Here is a 23,562-nt window from a genome sequence, read left to right as displayed (position 1 = left end):
GAATACGTGCCTGTTTGACAGAGCAGATTGTGGCACTGAGTTTCAGTGAAACACTGAAAATACTTTTGTACAATTGTATGTGACTAAATGCATGGGCAACATATTAATTAAATCATTAATGTACGCAGGTATCAATATTATCATCATGATCATACAGTATGAGCTGTGCAGGTTAGAGTAAAATATCATGTGATCTAAATGTATCATGAATACAGAGCACTGCCCCCAGACCCTCAAGTGCTTCAGGTTCCGTCGATGCAATGTTGCTAAATCCTGTGAAAGCCTGGCAGAACACTATAGATATACATTGTTAGTTAACTCACTATTACCCAAACACCCTATATATACTATTATTAATTAACATCTGTCATACATGTAGGTATAGGAAAATAATAAAAATAATTTAATAAACTAAGTAAATAGAGATAAATAAAATAAATAAATTAAGACTGCCACACCCACAACTCAATTCACCATCTACAAATTTGTACAAAAACTATGAAAATGTGAATGTTACACAAACAATTAGATTTCTGCCATGTCATCTGCTCTTCTATTGCCTTGTACAAAAGTACAGCTGAGTGCACATGCAGCTACTGTATTACCATACACCACCATAAAAGGGAGTTTTAACACAAACTTAGAAAAACAATACTCACAACTTTATTGGTGTGATGTTATAGCGTCAAATATTGTTGTAGACCGACGTGGTCTATCAACACTCCAATATGATAGAAAGTCAAAGAAAGAAGAAACAAAAGAATCCGGGACTAAGGAACTCTAAAATAAAATAGCCCGTATGCGATATTTGTTTATACGTCTAATAATATTAGTAACTAATAATTCAATTGTTAATAATTATCCGTTAGCAGTAAAATTTCTTAGACTTTTACGTTCTATAGAATTATGCAAGTCGCTGAAAGCAAGTTGAAATAAACAACATCTTAGAGCAACAGTTTGTTCTGTAACTTTGACGAACGATATCGATTGTTAGTTGTTGCAGCTACTTTAATCATACATATACTCACATACGGCAAAGAGAGACATGCACGCGCACCATCCAGCCTCCTACATCAGCTACCTCGTACTGTACGTACTGCAAACTATACTGAACACAAGTTCTAATTTCTCTCTAATTCAGTTACTTTTGTGATGGAGGAACTTCTGCAATCATAATACGAGATACTGATTCCCATCCTGTACGGCCATCATACGTTGCTGATGTATATCTGCAGTTTCCAATGTTGAATCCAATTGTGACTTGACCTGCTGGAATGTTCTCACAGTATCCCTCAATCTGTCTGGGACGGAGAGGATCATCATTAACTGGATTACCATACACAGCTCCCTCAATAGTCATAGGCCCACTGCACTCGTTACCGTTGAATGTAAAATACCATCGAGAACAGCACTCACCACTGGAGCAGTAAACCCTGAGATTTCCTGCATATGCAACACGTAGAGCTGAATTGCTGTCATGTTTCCTAAAATTACAGTTCTGTTGAAAAGAAAGCAGAAACAAGTCACACGTTGATAATTGTAATCACAAATCGAGTTGGAATAACCTGAATCAGACCGCTGTCCTTATTATCATTTCTATCCCACACACACTGTTTCCAGTTGAGTGTCATAGCTTCTCCTTTCTCTCCTTTCCTTCCTGTTTCTCCCTTTATCCCTCGTGGACCTTGTGGACCTTGCAGGCCTTGTGAACCTATCTTCCCAGCAATACCTTTACCACCGACATCTCCAACTAGCCCTCTCTCTCCCTTTATTCCTTTCCTTCCTTCTTCTCCTTTTATTCCTTGTGCACCACCATCTCCAACTAATCCTTTCTCTCCGTTCATCCCCTTTTCTCCTTTCATTCCATCTCGTCCAGGTGATCCATTAACTCCAGGTGATCCAGGTATTCCAGGTACACCAGCAGACACACATGTCTACTCAGTAAACAAAATCAGAATAATATATTTAATTACTACTTGATGAATCATCATAACCTGCTGATTTCTCTCATCTGACACACTTTGACCACCACAAGTAGCAATGACTTGAATGAGCACAAGAACTGTCACAAAAAATGAAAACATGATGATGACCGATATCCTCGATACTGATGAAGTGAGCTGGTGAGCTTGCTCTTATATACTCCTCCTCACACACCCCACATCCAAGGGGGAGTTACGTTCTAGTCTGAAATAGAACATTTCCACCTAATCTAATGTGTGCAAAGGTCATCTACCAAACATGGTCTCAAATACTTTCCCATTACCAACCTCCCCCTTTCCAACTTCCTGTCCAACAGCTCATGTTGCTAATTGCTACAAATGAGATGTCATTGTTTGAAAAGCAACCTTTTGCATTGATCTCCCAAATCGTCACACACCAATTTATCAACTCACAGCATGTGGAGTTCCATCTGAGAGACAACTAAACAAACATAATTTCATAAATGTTTAAGATCATTCAATGAAGCTTTCATAAAATCTAAAACAGCAACAGTAGTCACTCATAGTGCAGTCACTACATTACAGTATAAACAGTCGATTAGTCTGCCATCTCACAGTCACACCATCTGCCATCACATCACTTCCTCTCACAATCTCCCCACCAGATCAGTAAAAAGTACAACAAATAATTACTATAAACACAACATAACACCTTTACAAGTCAAACTCAACCACTTATTGTCATTAGACAAGTGGGACATGTCAGTGAGTAGTCTGTCTGATCAAACTGTAGTGCATTAATTACATCAGTAATTGTATACAATACAATATCATAGTTTTGTATTTAGAGTTTTACCTATTTCAAATACGAGAGCATATACCATGTATTACTACTGTATGTACAAAATGTTTCAAAACTGCAAAATAAATATTAAATATCCAGTTTCTATAAATCAGTAATTGCAGTGTCTATAAAGTTTAGATTATTACATACAAAAACACAAATTTGGTCAAAATACAAACACACAAACAAACACATGAACACACACACACACACATTGAAAAAAACTTTGTAATCTGTCCATCATAGAGTGACGATAGCGGTGTCATTAACTTGTTGGAATGACCGTTCATGTTTACCTGTCCATTCTCAGATCACATCTGGATCCATCAGTTGCCTCAAAGGCTCACACGTGTCCGAGAGATTGGATAGATACCTAGACAAATAGTTCACCATTCCCAAAAGCTGTTTGACGCCCTCGACATCTTGAAGAGGATTCATGCCTACTATTGCATCAACTTTGGTTGGATCTGGTTTTTAGTCCCTCCAATGACAGGATGTGGCCCATATACTTCACTGCTGTTTCCCTTAGTCTGAATTTCTCTTTTTGATTTTGACTTCTTGCATGCGACATCTCTCCAACAATGCAGTCAAGTTGTCATCATGATCTCTTATAGCTACCTCCATGCTACTGCCCTCACCTACTACGTGTATGTCGTCAGCAATGACAAACACTCTTTTCAGCCCTTCCAGGGCTTGATCCAAATGGCGTTTGAACAGTTAAGACGGCTACAGACGTTGCCAAGAGATGAAGATGCCTACATACTTGGAGGACTATGTGCATTGATAGATGAATGACGTTGCCAGTGAATAGGTAGTTATCGAGTTAGCACTATTTAGAGTATTAGCTAAGGAAAGGGGATGTTAGGATGGCCGGTATCCAGGACACGTTAGTTATCTGACTGAACGCCGGTAGCCGTTAAATACGTACTACTAGCAGTTGTGTTGAGTTGTGTTGATGTCTTTCCTATCTTGCTCTGGTTCAAACTGGATCGCATCATACAAATCTAGTGCCTCGTGGCTAACGCACGTGCCAAGAGTTGCAAACCAGTAATCTCTGTGCTGTGTCTTCAATCCAGATACCACTTCGTAAGATTCCCATAGCTGCTTCCATCTCCACCAATTGTCCTTTGCGTCTCCCTCCTTTAATTTGAGGAGAGTCGGTAACGGAACAACGCCCTGCAGCATGAACGCTGGACTTGTGACTGCAGCGCTGGGTCAGGAGTGTCCAACTCCTTTTCCTTCATTTTCATCGCCATTTGTAGATCTCAAGGTTCACTTCCTAACACCATGTATCGTTTAGATACTATATTTGACTATGCAGTCCAACACAACTCAACACAACTGCTAGTAGTACGTATTTAACGACTAGCGGTGTTCAGTCATATAACTGACGTGTCCTGGATACCGACCATCCTAACACTGGCTACACGAGCTTACATTCTTATGACCAACATATTTATACACTAAACAATATCAGAAGTCTACTTACCGGTACTTGAAATAGCAAGCGCCAACTGTTGCCATCTTCAAAACAAACGGAGATACGAACTAAGCCTAGGAGTTTCTGACCATCACATTTTGTGCGTGTGGAATCATCAAAGAGTAGAGCGCACATTCTCTCACTTATTAATCTCTTCTGATCATCATGCATCTTTCTTGCACAACATTGTATTCCTATGTTAGCGTTGGTATCGTCCCTGTAAGTATCACCAACTCTGAAGCAAGTTGCTTGTAAGTCTGAGTGCATTCAAGTGTTGTCTAGGTATCTAGAGGAGAATATACTTTCGAATAGCTTGACCACTTGTGTGTGTGTGTGTGTGTGTGTGTGTGTGTGTGTGTGTGTGTGTGTGCATGTGTGTGTATGTGTGTGCATGCATCGAGTGGAATCCAAGTCACGCCTCCACATGGTGCCCGACAAACAGCTGAGTGCCGGCCAACGTGACTGGCCCTACAAAGCTTCTGTCGCTCTATATCTGTTCTGACTTTGATGTCAGTTGCTGTGCAAAAGTCTGTGGCGTTTTGCACTGCAGTAGTCTTGCACACGCTCAGAGTATATCAACTAGTGCAAAAGAAGCTGTCAGCTGAGCAACAAATAGCTTTTTATGTCTGCAACACTTGTGCTAGATCCTTCAGAAGACCTCAAAACATAGCACGTCACAAACACGATGCAATCCAATATAACAGAGAAACATTGAGTCATTAGTTCAGGCCGTCTTTGTGGCCAGAGGCCACAAGACAGAAAGAAGGCATCATCATCACGATAGCCTACTTCCAGGTCCAGGTGTGTGTGTGTGTGTGTGTGTGTGTGTGTGTGTGTGTGTGTGTGTGTGTGTGTGTGTGACGTAAAATTCTCAGTTACATCATTTGTGATACAACAACTTCACCAAAACAACATTCACACACCTTTCCTGGCTTAATCTCTTTCCTTCTGGCTCTTCTGTCCCATCTGCCTTCTCCAGGTACGAGGCACCCAATCCTGCTGATAATCGACACGAACAAACCACCATCCTGCACATTGACAATATAAATCATATTTGTTCCTTATTTTGCCAATAGTCAACACATCTCACCATTCTCATTTTGCTCTACAACCTCAACGAGCTCTCCACCTTTCAAGTTAACTTCATTCTTCTGCTGCTTTTGTAATCTGCGATGGCCATGTATTACTCTAACAGAATGGGGTCTGTGATGCTCTCACCAACACACACACACACACACACACACACACACACACACACACACACACACACACACACACACACACACCAATGCCTATCGTTTAAAATGGCAAAAGTGTAACACTTGCTCTCCTGACCTGAGCCCAGGAGAGCTAGGAGAGTGATTGAGTTTTTCAACATTTCATGTTATATACGTGACTATATGCTACTCTACCAATTATTTGACAATGAATCTCACAAGGCATGGGAAGTGCACACTTGGAATTGAATGTCACATAAATAATGTTACTATTGATGAACAAACAACAACATTTCTGCTTCCACTATCCCGTTTCCAGCAGTTTAATTCTCGTTTGAACCAAGAATCTTGTCAAAATCCTGCCAAATTCTATGCCCAAGTACTTGCTGCACCACACTTTGACAACTAATTCTCTGCCATCCCAGCTCAAGAACAAGGACAAATGCACAGAAGACATTGACAATAACAGGTCACTACTAGCAAAAACTACTGTAGTACCTACTTGATATTGGCTTTCCATGTGTACACGACGCTATAGGTATATGCTGCGTGTGCGTGTCTGCCAGGTTGCTGCAGATTGCCAGACCTGGCTCAACGTAGTACACATTTAGTGTTTCTCTAACTTACATGTCTAGTGAAAAGACTCGGGACAGCGACAAGTCACACTCCAAGAACAAGTTTCAGGCGCGTTATGGAGAACGAGAGCAATCGTGCGCCTCAAGAATCATGGTCTGACACACACACACACACACACACACACACACACACACACACACACACACACACACACACACACATACACACACACACACACACACACACACACACACACACACATCACACATACACACGCATGCACACACACGCATGCACACACACGCACGCACACACACACACACACACACACACACACACACACACACACACACACACACACAAACACACACACATGCACAAACAACAAAAATATAAAACCTACAAAACACAAAGCTGTCACACCCACACACCTAAATCATCATCTATAATCTCATACGAGTGCATAATGAGTGCACAAGTAATGAGTCTAGATTGTTGAGACAATGAAACGTGAGCGTGGCTTTGAAGGAATACATGACACTAAAAATTGTACGGAATGTGTGGTAACTTTGCTAGCACATACAAACTATAACAAATCGTGTTCATACCTTTGCTCTTCTTTGCCTTGAAATATTCCCTAGCAATGCAGCAGTTAGCTTGCAAAATCAGTAAACTCTAATTAAATTAAACTGACAAGTCAATTACAAACATATTCAATTTATATTAATTAATTAATTTCATTAATTAATATCAAATTGTTGTCACATCTCAAAATATCTAATTACATACTAGCAGTGTACCCAAAAAATAAATGTATAAAATATTTAATTAATTTATTGGTGAGCGAAGCGAGCCTCTCTCTTGTCATGTCAATTGAGCTCGAGATATTTATATATTTATATATTTATATATATATATATATATATATATATATATATATATATATATATATATATATATATATATATATATATATATATATATACGTACGTCAGCACTTGTCATATGGATTTACGGCAAAACAGAAAGACAAATCGACAAAACGACGATGCCAGATGAATGCAATTTTGACTCCGTAACATATGCGCTAAAAATTGAAGCATGGGACCTCTTTTGAGGGGTCGACTCAATTGTAATTTCTTGGCGAGGAGAGTCAAACGACTCTCGAATTTGCTCCCTTATGCAACTAAAGAGAAAAGGAGACTGATTTGTGACAAACAAAATGAAAAAGAAGAGCTAAAAGAAGAGAAAAGTCTGTTTTTTTGAGTTTCCGCACGTTACTTTGATAGAAATTATTGCTACGCAACCATTGTCACGTGACTATGCGATCATTGTTACGCGACTATCTCAGTAAACGAGTGAGACGACTGAAGCGTGAACGAAGAATTGAAGACAACTATAGTGTTTTGCGTTCAATTATCTGAACTCGGCGTTCAGTTACCCGATTCAGGCAAGCAATTATCCGAATTGGCCGTTCAGTTATCCGATGTTCTGTCCTAATTAGAAGTACCAAATATAGAAATAATTATTTTAGTCGCACATTTCTTTCATGACGTCTTTCTAGGATGCTCACTCACGTTTCAGCTGAACAATAAATGATTGATTCAAGAAAGGTGGGAAGGTGAAGTAGTGAAATTCAAGCTCTTGATTAGCTAAAAACCAGCTGTGACGCATGATGGATTGTTGCATGGTATCACACAAGACACTCGATTTACAAAGTATGCGGATTACACCACGATTGACAGGGTAAGGCGTTGTTGTAGGCTTCCTAGATATGTAGATTTAGTTCGCTCACAACAGCTTAGTTAGACCTCCGCGGAAACGTGGGACACCAAGATTAGTGCAAAGGAAATTATCCTACAACACACGCTAAAAATTCACGCTAAAGTCAAGATTAATTACAAATTATTGCGTCTATACAGCTGATGAATGATGATATTTGAGCAGCTGCCCAACCGCAGACTATGTAAGTTATTTAGTTGCACAACAGCCGTAAGCAACGGATAATTGAACACCTGAATCAGTTAATTGAACGCAAAATACTTTAGAAGAGCAACTGAAAGTCTGTTTCCTGAGTTGCCGGGTTTGTTTGACAAAAACTATTGCTAAGTAACGCAACCATTGTTACGCAAATTGGTAAAGACAGAACACCATCGCTCGCCAAACACAATGCTAACCGAGCATTTACTAGTATTAATAATTAATTATAATGTTAATATCACTACTAACTATACTCACTGTATGTGGGCCATTGTCGTCAAGCCATACGTTAAAAATTCCATTACCACATCACACTCAGACACTTTGGAAGGACATCGCACCAACAACTGAGCAAAACTCAATGTCAACACGTTGACACTTTAACATGTACTGTCCGTCTCTCACCCTGCAATACTTATCGATCGAGTTTACTTCATTGCCACTTTGCGCACATGACTTCTGCCAAAGATCTTCCTTCCTAGCACATTCGTTGTGTATTTTTCGAGTCGCATTGTGATCACTCTGCTGTCATACCTGGAAGAAATGGTTTATGACGTACAGAGTCGTCTGCTGGACTTGTTTCCAGAAGAAGGAGGCAAGAAGGATCCAACACAGCGGATGATTCACAAATAAATAAATTTCATGTTTCTGGTCAGACATGCAGTATGTATGTATATTCAAATACATTTATTTAGACACACAAACACACACACACACACACACACACACACACACACACACACACACACACACACACACACACACACACACACACACTACTTGCCCATCATGGAGGGGCATAATGACACATGACAACAGCCAAGATACAGTGTGTGTGTGTGTGTGTGTGTGTGTGTGTGTGTGTGTGTGTGTGTGTGTGTGTGTGTGTGTGTGTGTGTGTGTGTGTGTGTGTGTGTGTGTGTGTGTGTGTGTGTGTGTGTGTGTGTGTGTGTGTGTGTGTGTGTGTAAACCTACGCCCTTCCCGCTGCTCACCTGCACTTCAAAGAATTGCTGTAGCGACGGTAAATGGCTAACGTTGAGCCTTCTGACCACGTCACACTGATCTTGTAAACCTGTTGTGACGTCATTTGGCAAGTTCGTAAGAAAATGTGATACATTGGTTGGAAGATATAATAGTAACGTACGTAATGTTTGCTAGAAAGGCGACGCTTCTCTGTGTCGACCACTTTTTCGTCTACGATCATTCGCTTTGTCAATTTGCATCCGGGATCGTGTACTTTATAGCTACGATTGCCCGGATGTACATTAGCAGTTGGTCAACTTATGTGGCTCGTTCGGGATGGACAGTCCGACTATATGTGTGGGCAATCGTTTGTTCTGTAATTTTGACGGACGATATCGATTGTTAGTCGCAGCTACACGTTGAATTAATCATACAAAGACTCATACGGCAAAGAGAGACATGCACACACACCATCCAGCCTCCTACTTCAGCTACCTCGTACTGTACGTACTGCAAACTATACTGAACACAAGTTCTAATTTCTCTCTAATTCAGTCACTTTTGTGATGGAGGAACTTCTGCAATCATAATGCGAGATACTGATGCCCATCCTGTATAGCCATTATACGTTGTTGATGTATATTTGTTACAGTTTCCAATGTTGAATCCAATTGTGACTTGACCTGCTGGAATGTTCTCACAGTATCCCTCAATCTGTCTGGGACGGTGAGGATCATCATTAGCTGGTCTACCATACACAATTCCCTCAATAGTCATAGGTCCACTGCACTCGTTACCGTTGAATGTAAAATACCATCGAGAACAGCAATCACCACTGGAGCATCCAACCATGAGATTTCCTGCATATGCAACATGTAGAGCTGAATTGCTGTCATGTTTCCTAAAATTACAGTTCTGTTGAAAAGAAAGCAGAAACAAGTCACACGTTGATAATTGTAATCACAAATCGAGTTGGAATAACCTGAATTAGACCGCTGTCCTTATCATCATTTCTATACCACACACACTGTTTCCAGTTGAGTGTCATAGCTTCTCCTTTCTCTCCTTTCCTTCCTGTTTCTCCTTTTATCCCTCCTGGACCTTGTGGACCTATCTTCCCAGCATTACCTTTACCACCGACATCTCCAACTAATCCTCTCTCTCCCTTTATTCCTTTCTCTCCTTTCCTTCCTTCTTCTCCTTTCATTCCTTGTGCACCACCATCTCCAACTAATCCTTTCTCTCCATTCATCCCCTTTTCTCCTTTCATTCCATCTCGTCCAGGTGATCCATTAACTCCAGGTGATCCAGGTACTCCAGGTACACCAGCAGACACACATGTCTACTCAGTAAACAAATCAGAATAATATATTTTAATTACTACTCGATGAATCATCATAACCTGCTGATTTCTCTCATCTGACACGCTTTGACCACCACAAGTAGCAATGACTTGAATGAGCACAAGAACTGTCACAAAAAATGAAAACATGATGATGACCGATATCCTCGATACTGATGAAGTGAGCTGGTGAGTTTGCTCTTATATACTCCTCCTCACACACCCTCACATTCGAGGGGGAGTTGCGTTCTAGTCTGAAATAGAACATTTCCACATAATCTAATGTGTGCAAAGGTCATCTACCAAACATGGTTTCAAATACTTTCCCATTACCAACCTCCCCCTTTCCAACTTCCTGTCCAACAGCTCATGTTGCTAATTGCTACAGATGAGATGTCATTGTCTGAAAAGCACCCTTTTGCGTTGATCTCCCAAATCGTCACACACCAAATGATCTTAAACATTTACGAAATTTAGTTTGTTTAGTTGTCTCTCAGATGGAACTCCACGTGCTGTTAAGTTGATCATTCAATAAAGCTTTCATGACATCTAAAACAGCAACAGCAGTCGCTCATAGTGCAGTCACTATTAGGAGGCAAAGGCCATCATTGCCTCATTCTGGTTACGACACCGTAGACTAACATCTACAATCTCATTTATTTTAGCTTCAAAATGTACCTTAAAACGAGAAAGTGACTTTACAGTCAAATAGACAGAAAGGTTTCTAGTGAGTCAATCGGAAACAAAAGGTTCTGGCTACACAAGCCTACATTCTCATGACCAACATTTTTATACACTAAACAATGTCAAAAGTCTACTTACCGGTACTTGAAAGAGCAAGCGCCAACTGTTGCCATCTTCAAAACAAATGAAGATACGGACTAAGCCTTGCAGTTTCTGACCATCATAATTTGTGCGTGTGAAATGATCAAAAAGTAGAGCACACATTCTCTCACTTATTAATCTCTTCTGATCATCATGCATCTTTCTTGCACAACATCGTATTCCTATGTTAGCATTGGTATCGTCCCTGTAAGTATCATCAACTCTGAAACAAGTTGCTTGTAAGTCTGAGTTTATTCAAATGTTGTCTAGATATCTAGAGGAGAATATACCTTTTTTTTGAATAGCTTGTGTGTGTGTGTGTGTGTGTGTGTGTGTGTGTGTGTGTGTGTGTGTGTGTGTGTGTGTGTGTGTGTGTGTGTGTGTGTGTGTGTGTGTGTGTTTGAGTTGACTCATTGAAACTAAAAAGACAGGAGAGAAAAGCTGCTTAGCCATCGCAAACGGGCTACATATGTGATATATGTTGTCGATCCTGTGGGGCTCGAATTGGTTTATACAGACATAGACAAAGCCATGATTGATTAATGATTAATGAGTGTGATGCAAACATACAATAATAACTAGTAAATGCTCGGTTAGCATTGTGTTTGGCGAGCGATGGTGTTCTGTCTTTACCAATTCGCGTAACAATGGTTGCGTTACTTAGCAATAGTTTTTGTCAAACAAACCCGGCAACTCAGGAAACAGACTTTCAGTTGCTCTTCTAAAGTATTTTGCGTTCAATTAACTGATTCAGGTGTTCAATTATCCGTTGCTTACGGCTGTTGTGCAACTAAATAACTTACATAGTCTGCGGTTGGGCAGCTGCTCAAATATCATCATTCATCAGCTGTATAGACGCAATAATTTGTAATTAATCTTGACTTTAGCGTGAATTTTTAGGGTGTGTTGTAGGATAATTTCCTTTGCACTAATCTTGCTGTCCCACGTTTCCACGAAGGTCCAGCTGAGCTGTTGTGAGCGAACTAAATCTACATATCTAGGAAGCCTACAACAACGCCTTGCTCCGTCAATCATGGTGTAATCCGCATACTTTGTAAATCGCGCGTCTTGGGTGATACCATGCAACAGTCCATCATGCATCTCAGCGGGTTTTTAGCTAATCAAGAGCTCGAATTTCACTACTTCACCTTCCCACCTTTCTTGAATCAATCATTTATTGTTCAGCTGAAACGTGAGAGAGCATCCTAGAAAGACGTCATGAAAGAAATGTGCGACTAAAATAATTATTTCTATATTTGTTACTTCTAATTAGGACAGAACATCGGATAATTGAATGCCCGAATCGGATAACTGAACGCCCAATTCGGATAATTGCTTGCCTGAATCGAGTAACTGAACGCTGAGTTCAGATAATTGAACGCAAAACACTCTAGTTGTCTTCAATTCTTCGTTCACGCTTCAGTCGTCTCACTCGTTTACTGAGATAGTCGCGTAACAATGATCGCATAGTCACGTGACAATGGTTGCGTAGCAATAATTTCTATCAAAGTAACGCGCGGAAACTCAAAAAACAGACTTTTCTCTTCTTTTAGCTTTTCTTTTTCATTCCGTTTGTCCCAAATCAGTCTCCTTTTCTCTTTAGTCGCGTAAGGGAGCAAAATCGAGAGTCGTTTGACTCTCCTCGCCAAGAAATTACAATTGAGTCGACCCCTCAAAAGAGGTCCCATGCTGCAATTTTTAGCGCATATGTTACGGAGTCAAAATTGCATTCATCTGGCATCGTCGTTTTGTTGATTTGTCTTTCTGTTTTGCCGTAAATTCATGTGCTGACGTACGTATATATATAAATATATAAATAAAATATATCTCGAGCTCAATTGACATGACAAGAGAGAGGCTCGCTTCGCCCGCCAATTATTTGGTCACGGTCAAGTTTGTGTGTGTGTGTGTGTGTGTGTGTAGTATGTGTGTGTGTGTAGTATGTGCGTGTGTGTGTGTGTGCGTGCGTGTAGTGTGTGTGTGTGTGTGTGTGTGTGCGTGTGTGTGTGTGTGCGGTGTGTGTGTGTGTGTGCGTGTGTGTGGTGTGTGTGTGTGTGTGTGTGTGTGTGTGTGTGTGTGTGTGTGTGTGTGTGTGTGTGTGGTGTGTGTGGTGTGGTGTGTGTGGTGTGTGTGTGTGTGTGTGTGTGTGTGTGTGTGTGTGTGTGTGTGTGTGTGTGTGTTTGTGTGTGTGAACTCACGCCCTTCCGCTGCTCACCTGCAGTTCGAAGAATTTGCTGTAGCGACGGTAAATGACTAACGTTGAGCCTTCTGACCACGTCACACTGATCTTGTAAATCTGTTGTGACGTCATTTGGCGAATTCGTAAGCAAATGTGATACATTGGTTAGAAGATATAATAGTAACGTACGTAATGTTTGCTAGGAAGGCGACGCTTCTCTGTGTCGACCACCTTCACGTCTACGATCGTTCGCCTTGTCATCTCCTCGAATAGAAATTTGCATCCGGGATCGTGCACTTTATTGCTACCATTGCCCGGATGTGCAATTAGATTAGTTTTCTCACACTCCGCAGACGTCAACTCTTATAGTTATGTGGCTCGTTCGGAAAGCAAGCTAGGATGGACTCTATATCTGGGCAACTGTTTGTTCTGTAGCTTTGACGGACGATATTGATTATTACTTGCAGCTACACGTTGAATTAATCATACATACACTCACATACAGCAAAGAGAGACATGCACACACCATCCAGCCTCCTACTTCAGCTTCCTCGTACCGTACGTACTGCAAACTACACTGAACACAAGTTCTAATTTCTCTCTAATTCAGTCACTTTTGTGATGGAGGAACTTCTGCAATCATAATGCGAGATACTGATTGCCATCCTGTAGCACCATCATACGTTGTTGATGTATATCTACAGTTTCCAATGTTGAATCCAATTGTGACTTGACCTGCTGGAATGTTCTCACAGTATCCCTCAATCTGTCTGTGATGGAGAGGATTGTCACTAGCTGGACTACCATACACAACTCCCTCAATAGTCATAGGTCCACTGCACTCGTTACCGTTGAATGTAAAATACCATCGAGAACAGCAAGCACCACTGGAGCATTCAACCCTGAGATTTCCTGCATATGCAACATGTAGAGCTGAATTGCTGTCATGTTTCCTAAAATTACAGTTCTGTTGAAAAGAAAGCAGAAACAAGTCACACGTTGATAATTGTAATCACAAATCGAGTTGGAATAACCTGAATCAGACCGCTGTCCTTACTATCATATCTATTCCACACACACTGTTTCCAGTTGAGTGTCATAGCTTCTCCTTTCTCTCCTTTTCCACCTTCTTCTCCTTTTATTCCTTGTGGACCTATCTTCCCAGCATTACCTTTACCACCGACATCTCCAACTAATCCTTTCCCTCCTTTCAATCCTTCTTCTCCTTTCATTCCGTCTCGTCCGGGTGATCCGTGCAACCCAGGTGATCCAGGTACTCCTGGAACGCCAGCAGGCACACATGTCTACTCACGAAACAAAATCAGAATAAAATATTTTAATTACTACTTGATGTATCATTATAACCTGCTGATTTCTCTCATCTGACACACTTTGACCACCACAAGTAGCAATGACTTGAATGAGCACAAGAACTGTCACAAAAAATGAAAACATGATGATGACCGATATCCTCGATACTGATGAAGGGAGCTGGTGAGCTTGCTCTTATATACTCCTCCTCACACACCCTCACATCCGAGGGAGAGTTGCGTTCTAGTCTGAAATAGAACATTTCCACATAATCTAATGTGTGGAAAGGTCATCTACCAAACATGGTCTCAAATACTTTCCCATTACCAATCTCCCCCTCTTTCCAACTTCCTGTCCAACAGCTCATGTTGCTAATTGCTGCAGATGAGATGTTATTGTCTGAAAAGCACCTTTTGCATTGATCTCCCAAATCGTCACACACCAATTTATCAACTCACAGCACGTGCAGTTCCATCTGAGAGACAACTAAACAAACATAATTTCATAAATGTTTAAGATCATTCAATGAAACTTTCATAAAATCTAAAACAGCAACAGCAATCACTTATAGTGCAGTCACAATGTTACAGTATAAACAGTCGATTAGTCTGCCATCTCACAGTCACACCATCTGCCATCATATCACTTCCTCTCACCATCTCCACACCAGATCAGTAAAAAGTACAACAAATAATTACTATAAACACAACATAACACGTTTACAAGTCAAACTCAACCACTTATTGTCATTAGACAAGTGGGACATGTCAGTGAGTAGTCCGTCTGATCATACTGTAGTGCATTAATTACATCAGTAATTGTATACAATACAATATCATAGTTTTGTATTTGGAGTTTTACCTATTTCAAATGCAAGAGCATATACCATGTATTACTACTGTATGTACAAAATGTTTCAAAACTGCAAAATAAATATTAAATACTAAGTTTCTAAATCAGTAATTGCAGTGTCTATAAAGTTTAGGTTATTACATACAAAAACACAAATTTGGTCAAAAATACAAACACACAAACAAACACATGAACACACATGATATGCACACAATGCACACACATGTGTGCGCGCGCACACACACACACACACACACACACACACACGTACACACACAACACACACACACACACACATACACACACGTATGCACGCATGCACACACACACGTATGCACGCACGCACACACACACACACACACACACACACACACACACACACAACACAACACACACACACACACACACAACACACACACACGTATGCACGCATGCACACGCATGCACAACACACACACACACACACACACACACACACACACACACACACACACACACACACACACACACACACACACACACACACACACACACAAACACGTGCATGTACACGCAAGCACGCACGCACGCACACACACACACACACACACACACACACACACACACACACATACAAACACGTGCATGTACACACAAGCACGCACGCACGCACGCACACACACACACACACACACACACACACACACACACACACACAAACTGGTAACTGACAATAAAACTAAAGGCAGTGCCTCAATCATGTCACACCCGAGCTCTAAGGCTAAGACTCTGTGTACTACTGACAGCTAAGAACACTGACATGCAATGCCTACTGATTTCTGGTCACCTGAAGTCTGGCCTAGATTCTAGTGGCTGATGTTCAAGTCACAATCACCAGTCATTGACACACAGTAAAAGACCAAGTACTGTACATACTAAAATTTTAGATGTTTTTGATTTGGCAATTGGTAAGAAATTGCAAAAAATTAAAATTTGTCAACATTTGTTGGTTTCCATGGACTCCCACTTAGTGAGTGGTTGCACTGCATCTGTTTCCACGTGAGTACCTACCTTCCAAAAATGGCAGACCTACAGCGTGAAAAAACTAATGAACACACCTTGTACATCTCGTGACATGTTAAACCATTTTACCAAATACTATGGTTGCCAAAATTTTCTGGTCAACAGTATATATACTCCTGGGTCAAACAAAAATCGTGTGTGTGTGTGTGTGTGTGTGTGTGTGTGTGTGTGTGTGTGTGTGTGTGTGTGTGTGTGTGTGTACGTGTACGTGTGTGTGTGTGTGTGCATGTGTGTGTGTGCACATGTGTGTGTGTGTGTGTGTGTGTGTGTGTGTGTGTGTGTGTGTGTGTGTGTGTGGTGTGTGTGTACGTGTGTGTGTGTGTGTGTGTGTGTGTGTGTGTGTGTGTGTGTGTGTGTGTGTGTGTGTGTGTGTGTGTGTGTGTGTGTGTGTGTGTGACCCAAACATCCTACATGTAGTCTAATACCTTGTTTACACAAGTATGCATAACAAGCTGACCTGAGGCAAAATGTGCCAGCTAGACAAAAAATCATCACCCATTTAAACAACACAATTCTACAAATAAAAGTGAGACATCTCAGTTATTGGGTGTATGTGACCTTTGTACACACTACATGAAGTCTATCAAACTTGCTCCAACATACACAAAAATGATAAACTAAATGCAAGCATAGTCTCTCAGCCAAAGACCATTGCCTTGTGATATCTATCAGTAACAAGACATTTTTCTAAATTGCAAACAAGTGCCTATGCCAGCAACATCCACTCACCAACCTTCAGTAGTCCTTAATTAATGACCAATCTCCCACATGCCTTTAAAATCACATTACATGACTCAGCTGTCCTAAAGCAACCTACACCAGAATAGGTGAGCTAGCTAGGCCACCATGACTTGGCACACGTTTACACAAGGTTTGGAACAGACCCAACCAATCTGGTCCACATTTAAGTGCTCATGTTAATTAACAAGATAATAACCTTTGGCAATAAAAAATTTCAAAAAAATTTGGGCAGTAACATCCATTCTTTGCTGCTAAACAAAATACACAATGTGCAGTGTCACTACACGAAGAACACACTTTAAAAATAAATATCAATGAATCGTGACAACAACACAAATGATGTAGACCAGACTAAACAAAAACACAATGTATACTCCTTGTCTTTGTAAAGTTATATTATATTATTATAAACATGCTGCAAAAAAGAGTTGTCTTGAAAACAGTTCTGGCTATACAAGCCTACATTCTTATGTCCAACATTTTTATACACTAAACAATGTCAAAAGTCTACTTACCGGTATTTGAAAAAGCAAGCGCCAACTGTTGCCGTCTTCAAAACAAAGGGAGTACAAACGAAGCCTTGGACTTCTGACCATCATAATTTGTGTGTGTGGAACATCAAGGAGTAGAGCGCACATTGTCACACTTATTGATCTGTTCTGATCATCATGCATCCTTCTTGCACAACGTCGTATTACTATGTTAGTGTTGGTATCGTCACTGTAAGTATCATCAACTCTGAATCAAGTTGCTTGTAAGTCTGAGTGCATTCAAGTGTTGTCTAGATATCTGGAGGAGAAAACCTTTTGAATAGCTTGAGCACTTGTACGTGTGTGCATGCATGTGAGTGTGTGTGTGTGTGTGTGTGTGTGTGTGTGTGTGTGTGTGTGTGTGTGAGAGAGAGAGAGAGAGTGTGTGTACTTAAAGTTTTCAGTTACATCATTAATTTTGTGATACAAAAATTTCACCAAAACAACATTCACACACCTTTCCCTGGCTTTAATCTCTTTCCTTCTGGCTCTTGTGTCCCATCTGCCTTCTCTAAGTACAAGGCAAGCACCCACCCCTGCTCATAATCGACATGAACAAACCACCATTCCGCACAGTGACAATATAAATCATATTTGTTGCTCATTCTGCCAATAGTCAACACATCTCACCGTTCTCATTTTTCTCTATGCCCTCAACAAGCTCTCCACCTTTCAAGTTGACTTCATTCTTCTGCTGCTTCTTGTAATCTGCGATGGCCGAGTATTGCTCTAACAGAATGGGGTCTGTGATACTCTCGCCAACTTGATCTACATATCATCAAAATTCAGTCAGGTGTGTGTATGGGAACACACACACACACACACACACACACACACACACACACACACACACACACACACACACACACACACACACACACACACACACACACACAATGACAAAAATAGTAAACCTCAGAAACACAAAGCTGCCACACCCACGCACCTAAATCATCATACAATCTCAAACTATAACAAGTTGTACACGTGCTCATACCTTTGCTCTTCTTTGCCTTCAAATATTCCCTAGCAATGCAGCAATTAGCTTGCAATATCAGTACACCAAACTCTAATTAATTAAATTAAACTGACAAGCCAATTACAAACCTACTCAATTTATGCTAATTAATTAATTAATATCAATTTACTGTCATATATCAAAATATTTAATTACATACTAGCAGTGTACCTAACAAGGTAAATGTATAAAATATTTAATTAATTTATATTAATAATTAATTACAATGTTAATATCACTATTAACTAATACTCACTCTTCAGCATGTAGGCTGTTGTCTTCACGCCACACGTTAAAAAATTCCATCACCACATCACACTCAGACACTTTGGGAGGAAGTCGCAACAACGACTGAGCAAAAATCAATTTCAACACGTTGACACTCTAACATGTAATGTCCGTCTCTCACCCTGCAATACTCATCGATCAGATTTAGACGCTTCATTGCCACTTCGCGTACGTGACTTCTGCCAAAGATCTTCTTTCCTAGCACATTCGTTGTGTGTTATTTGAGTTGCATTGTGATCACTCTGCTGTCTCACCGGGAAGAAATGGAATCATTCGCTGTGTTGGATCCTTCGTGCCTCCTTCTTCTGGAAACAACTCCAGCAGACGACACTGCTCATCATAAACAAAATAATTTTCATGTTTCTATCAGACAGTATGTATTATATCCACATGATACAAAATGTCTGATATCTTTGTTGTTAGTGATGTCATCTTAACGTGATTAATGAATGTGATGCAAACATATAATAAAATTATTTGGTCACGCCCAAGTTTGTGTGTATGTGTGTGTGTGTGGTGTGTGTGTGTGTGGTGTGTGTGTGTGTGTGTGTGTGTGTGTGTGTGTGTGTGTGTGTGTGTGTGTGTGTGTGTGTGTGTGTGTGTGTGTGTGTGTGTGTGAACCCACACCCTTTCCGTTGCTCCCTGCAGTTCAAAGAATTTGCTGTAGCGACGGTAAATGACTAACGTTGAGCCTTCTGACCACGTCACACTGATCTTGTAAACCTGTTGTGACGTCATTTGGCGAGTTCGTAAGCAAATGTGATACATTGGTTAGAAGATATAATAGTAACGTACGTAATGTTTGCTAGGAAGGCGACGCTTCTCTGTGTCGACCACCTTCACGTCTACGATCGTTCGCTTTGTGCACTTATTCCTTCGATTGCCCGGATGTGCAATTAGATTTAATTAATTTTCTCACGAATTCTTCTCCGCAGCCGTCAACTCTTATAGTTATGTGGCTCGTTCGGAAAGCAAGCTGGGGTCTGGGCAACCGTTTGTTCTGTAACTTTGACGGATGATATTGATTATTAGTTGCAGCTACACGTTGAATTAATCATACAAACACTCACATACAGCAAATAAAGACATGCACACACACCATCCAGCCTCCTACTTCAGCTACCTCGTACTGTACGTACTGCAAACTATACTGAACACAAGTTCTAATTTCTCTCTAATTCAGTTACTTTTGTGATGGAGGAACTTCTGCAATCATAATGCGAGATACTGATTGCCATCCTGTTTCGCCATTATACGTTGTTGATGTATATCTACAGTTTCCAATGTTGAATCCAATTGTGACTTGACCTGCTGGAATGTTCTCACAATATCCCTCAATCTGTCTGTGACGGTGAGGATTATCAGGTAGTCTACTATACACAACTCCCTCAATAGTCATAGGTCCACTGCACTCGTTACCGTTGAATGTAAAATACCATCGAGAACAGCAAGAACCACTGGAGCAGTAAACCCTGAGATTTCCTGCATATGCAACATGTAGAGCTGAATTGCTGTCATGTTTCCTAAAATTACAGTTCTGTTGAAAAGAAAGCAGAAACAAGTCACACGTTGATAATTGTAATCACAAATCGAGTTGGAATAACCTGAATCAGACCGCTGTCCTTATCATCCACTCTATTCCACACACACTGTTTCCAGTTGAGTGTCATAGCTTCTCCTTTCTCTCCTTTCCTTCCTGTTTCTCCTTTTATCCCTCGCGGACCTCATGGACCTTGTGGACCTATCTTCCCAGCATTACCTTTACCACCGACATCTCCAACTAATCCTCTCTCTCCCTTTATTCCTTTCTCTCCTTTCCTTCCTTCTCCTTTTGTTCCTTGTGCACCAACATCTCCAACTAATCCTTTCTCTCCCTTCATTCCTTTTCTCCTTTCATTCCATCTCGTCCGGGTGATCCATTAACTCCAGGTGATCCAGGTACTCCAGGTACACCAGCAGACATACATGTCTACTCAGTAAACAAAATCAGAATAATATATTTTAATTACTACTTGATGTATCATCATAACCTGCTGATTTCTCTCATCTGACACACTTTGACCACCACAAGTAGCAATGACTTGAATGAGCACAAGAACTGTCACAAAAAATGAAAACATGATGATGACCGATATCCTCGATACTGATGAAGTGAGCTGGTGAGCTTGCTCTTATATACTCCTCCTCACACACCCTCACATCCAAGGGGGAGTTGCGTTCTAGTCTGAAATAGAACATTTCCACATAATCTAATGTGTGAAAAGGTCATCTACCAAACATGGTCTCAAATACTTCCCCATTACCAACCTCCCACTTTCCAACTTCCTGTCCAACAGCTCATGTTGCTAATTGCTACAGATGAGATGTCATTGTCTGAAAAGCACCCTTTTGCATTGATCTCCCAAATTGTCACACACCAATTTATCAACTCACAGCACGTGGAGTTCCATCTGAGAGACAACTAAACAAACATAATTTCATAAATGTTTAAGATCATTGAATGTAAGCTTTCATAAAATCTAAAACAGCAACAGCAGTCACTCATAGTGCAGTCACTATGTTACAGTATAAACAGTCGATTAGTCTGCCATCTCACAGTCACACCATCTGCCATCATATCACTTCCTCTCACAATCTCCACACCAGATCAGTAAAAAAGTACAACAAACAATTACAATACACACAACATAACACGTTTACAAGTCAAACTCAACCACTTATTGTCATTAGACAAGTGGGACATGTCAGTGAGTAGTCCGTCTGATCATACCATAGTGCATTAATTACATCAGTAATTATATTCAATACAATATCATAGTTTTGTATTTGGAGTTTTACCTATTTCAAATACGAGAGTGTATACCATGTATTGCTACTGTATGTACAAAATGTTTCAAAACTGCAAAATAAATATTAAATATTAAGTTTCTAAATCAGTAATTGCAGTGTCTATAAAGTTTAGATTATTACATACAAAAACACAAATTTGGTCAAAAATACAAAACACACAAACAAACACATGAACACACATGATATGCACACAATGCACACACGCGTGCACGTGCACACACACACACACACACACACACGTATGCACGCATGCACACACACACACACACACACACACACACGTATGCACACACACACGTATGCTCTCTTCTCACACACACACACACACACACACACACACACACACACACACACACACACACACGTATGCACACGTATGCATGCACACACACACACACACACACACACACACACACACACACACACACACACACACACGTAAACACGTGCATGCACACGCACGTGCATGCACGCACACACACATGCACGCACGCACGCACACACACACACACACACACACACACACACACACACACACACACAACTGGTAAATGACAATATAACTAAAGGCAGTGCCTCAATCACGTCACACCCGAGCTCTAAGGCTAAGATCCTGTGTACTACTGACAGCTAAGAACACTGACATGTAACGCCTACTGATTTCTGGTCACCTGAAGTCTGGCCTAGATTCTAGTGGCTGATGTTCAAGTCACAATCACCAGTCATTGACACACAGTAAAAGACCAAGTACTGTACATACTAAAATTTTAGATGTTTTTGATTTGGCAATTGGTAAGAAAATTGCCAAAAATTAAAATTTGTCAACATTTGTTGGTTTCCATGGACTTGCACTTAGTGAGTGATTGCACTGCATCTGTTTCCACGTGAGTACCTGCCTTCCAAAAAATGGCAGACCTACAGCGTGAAAAAACTAATGAACACACCTTGTACATCTGGTGACATCTTAGACCATTTTACCAAATACTATGGTTGCCAAAATTTTCTGGTCAACAGTATATATACTCCTGGGTCAAACAAAACTCGTGTGTGTGTGTGTGTGTGTGTGTGCATGTGTGTGTGTGTGTGTGTGTGTGTGTGTGTGTGTGTGTGTGTGTGTGTGTGTGTGTGTGTGTGTGTGTGTGTGTGTGTGTGTGTGTGTGTGTGTGTGTGTGTGTGTGTGTGTGTGTGTGACCCAAACATCCTACATGTAATCTAATACCTTGTTTACACAAGTATGCATAACAAACAGACCTGAGGCAAAATGTGCCAGCTAGACAAAAATCATCACCCATTTAAACAACACAATTCTACAAATAAAAGTGAGACATCTCAGTTATTGGGTGTATGTGACCTTTGTACACACTACATGAAGTCTATCAAACTTGCTCCAACATACACAAAAATGATAAACTAAATGCAAGCATAGTCTCTCAGCCAAAGACCATTGCCTTGTGATATCCATCAGTAACAAGACATTTTTCTAAATTGCAAACAAGTGCCTATGCCAGCAACATCCACTCACCAACCTTCAGTAGTCCTTAATTAATGACCAATCTCCCA

At 40.6% G+C, this 23,562-nt stretch overlaps 4 protein-coding genes across 15 annotated transcripts in view; all 4 read right to left on the bottom strand.

The window, feature by feature from the left end:
* Window positions 1-956: 956 nt before the first annotated feature.
* LOC134180008 (collagen triple helix repeat-containing protein 1-like) lies at window positions 957-9,275 on the bottom strand. 5 transcript variants are annotated; one of them, XM_062647083.1, is made up of 12 exons: window positions 9,186-9,275; window positions 9,034-9,113; window positions 8,575-8,688; window positions 8,446-8,518; window positions 8,299-8,387; window positions 6,669-6,697; window positions 5,358-5,455; window positions 5,191-5,295; window positions 4,277-4,553; window positions 1,995-2,424; window positions 1,566-1,934; window positions 957-1,498 (listed from the first exon to the last, which is right to left on the bottom strand). In XM_062647083.1, the coding sequence occupies exons 10-12, from the start codon at window positions 2,082-2,084 to the stop codon at window positions 1,142-1,144; spliced, it is 816 nt and encodes a 271-aa protein (XP_062503067.1). In that variant the 5' UTR covers window positions 2,085-2,424; window positions 4,277-4,553; window positions 5,191-5,295; window positions 5,358-5,455; window positions 6,669-6,697; window positions 8,299-8,387; window positions 8,446-8,518; window positions 8,575-8,688; window positions 9,034-9,113; window positions 9,186-9,275; the 3' UTR covers window positions 957-1,141. The 5 variants fall into 5 exon arrangements, with proteins under 5 accessions (XP_062503067.1, XP_062503052.1, XP_062503076.1 ...); XM_062647068.1 differs by lacking the exon at window positions 8,575-8,688 and adding an exon at window positions 6,492-6,600 and having other exon boundaries at window positions 8,446-8,574; XM_062647092.1 differs by lacking the exon at window positions 8,575-8,688 and having other exon boundaries at window positions 1,995-2,212; window positions 2,271-2,424; window positions 8,446-8,574.
* Window positions 9,276-9,391: 116 nt separating this feature from the next.
* LOC134180038 (complement C1q and tumor necrosis factor-related protein 9B-like) lies at window positions 9,392-13,647 on the bottom strand. 5 transcript variants are annotated; one of them, XM_062647112.1, is made up of 6 exons: window positions 13,540-13,647; window positions 13,387-13,467; window positions 11,169-11,376; window positions 10,407-10,895; window positions 9,987-10,346; window positions 9,393-9,919 (listed from the first exon to the last, which is right to left on the bottom strand). In XM_062647112.1, the coding sequence occupies exons 4-6, from the start codon at window positions 10,494-10,496 to the stop codon at window positions 9,560-9,562; spliced, it is 810 nt and encodes a 269-aa protein (XP_062503096.1). In that variant the 5' UTR covers window positions 10,497-10,895; window positions 11,169-11,376; window positions 13,387-13,467; window positions 13,540-13,647; the 3' UTR covers window positions 9,393-9,559. The 5 variants fall into 5 exon arrangements, with proteins under 5 accessions (XP_062503110.1, XP_062503096.1, XP_062503119.1 ...); XM_062647135.1 differs by lacking the exon at window positions 11,169-11,376 and having other exon boundaries at window positions 10,407-10,625; window positions 10,684-10,728; XM_062647126.1 differs by lacking the exons at window positions 13,387-13,467; window positions 13,540-13,647 and having other exon boundaries at window positions 9,392-9,919; window positions 10,407-10,600; window positions 10,669-10,895; window positions 11,169-11,328.
* Window positions 13,648-13,794: 147 nt separating this feature from the next.
* Window positions 13,795-20,037, bottom strand: LOC134193037 (SH3 and PX domain-containing protein 2B-like; the record flags this gene model as incomplete). The annotated part of the gene is made up of 12 exons (XM_062661823.1): window positions 13,795-14,317; window positions 14,385-14,654; window positions 14,716-15,147; window positions 17,832-18,105; window positions 18,304-18,382; window positions 18,477-18,614; window positions 18,844-18,872; window positions 19,121-19,215; window positions 19,274-19,350; window positions 19,407-19,482; window positions 19,780-19,875; window positions 19,948-20,037. Coding segments are annotated over 9 exons (699 nt in total), but the record flags the coding sequence as incomplete, so codon positions are not given.
* Window positions 20,038-20,153: 116 nt separating this feature from the next.
* Window positions 20,154-23,562, bottom strand: part of LOC134183385 (collagen triple helix repeat-containing protein 1-like) — a 7,535-nt gene continuing 4,126 nt past the window's right edge. For 2 of the 4 annotated variants that reach the window (XR_009970500.1, XR_009970501.1), the window contains 3 exons: window positions 21,183-21,613; window positions 20,757-21,121; window positions 20,154-20,689 (listed from right to left, as the gene is read on the bottom strand). Coding sequence is in view for 1 of the 4 variants with exons in the window: in XM_062650906.1 (XP_062506890.1) it covers window positions 20,336-20,689; window positions 20,757-20,822 (420 nt within the window). In the remaining 3 variants the exon portion in view is untranslated. Of the gene's footprint in view, window positions 20,690-20,756; window positions 21,122-21,182; window positions 21,614-23,562 lie in introns of those variants that run through there. The other 2 variants (XR_009970502.1, XM_062650906.1) reach the window with 2 other exon arrangements.

The sequence above is a fragment of the Corticium candelabrum genome, chromosome 1 (assembly GCF_963422355.1).
Source record: "Corticium candelabrum chromosome 1, ooCorCand1.1, whole genome shotgun sequence".
NCBI classification, from domain to species: Eukaryota; Metazoa; Porifera; class Homoscleromorpha; order Homosclerophorida; family Plakinidae; genus Corticium; species Corticium candelabrum.
This window is presented reverse-complemented; position numbering and strand designations above follow the sequence as displayed.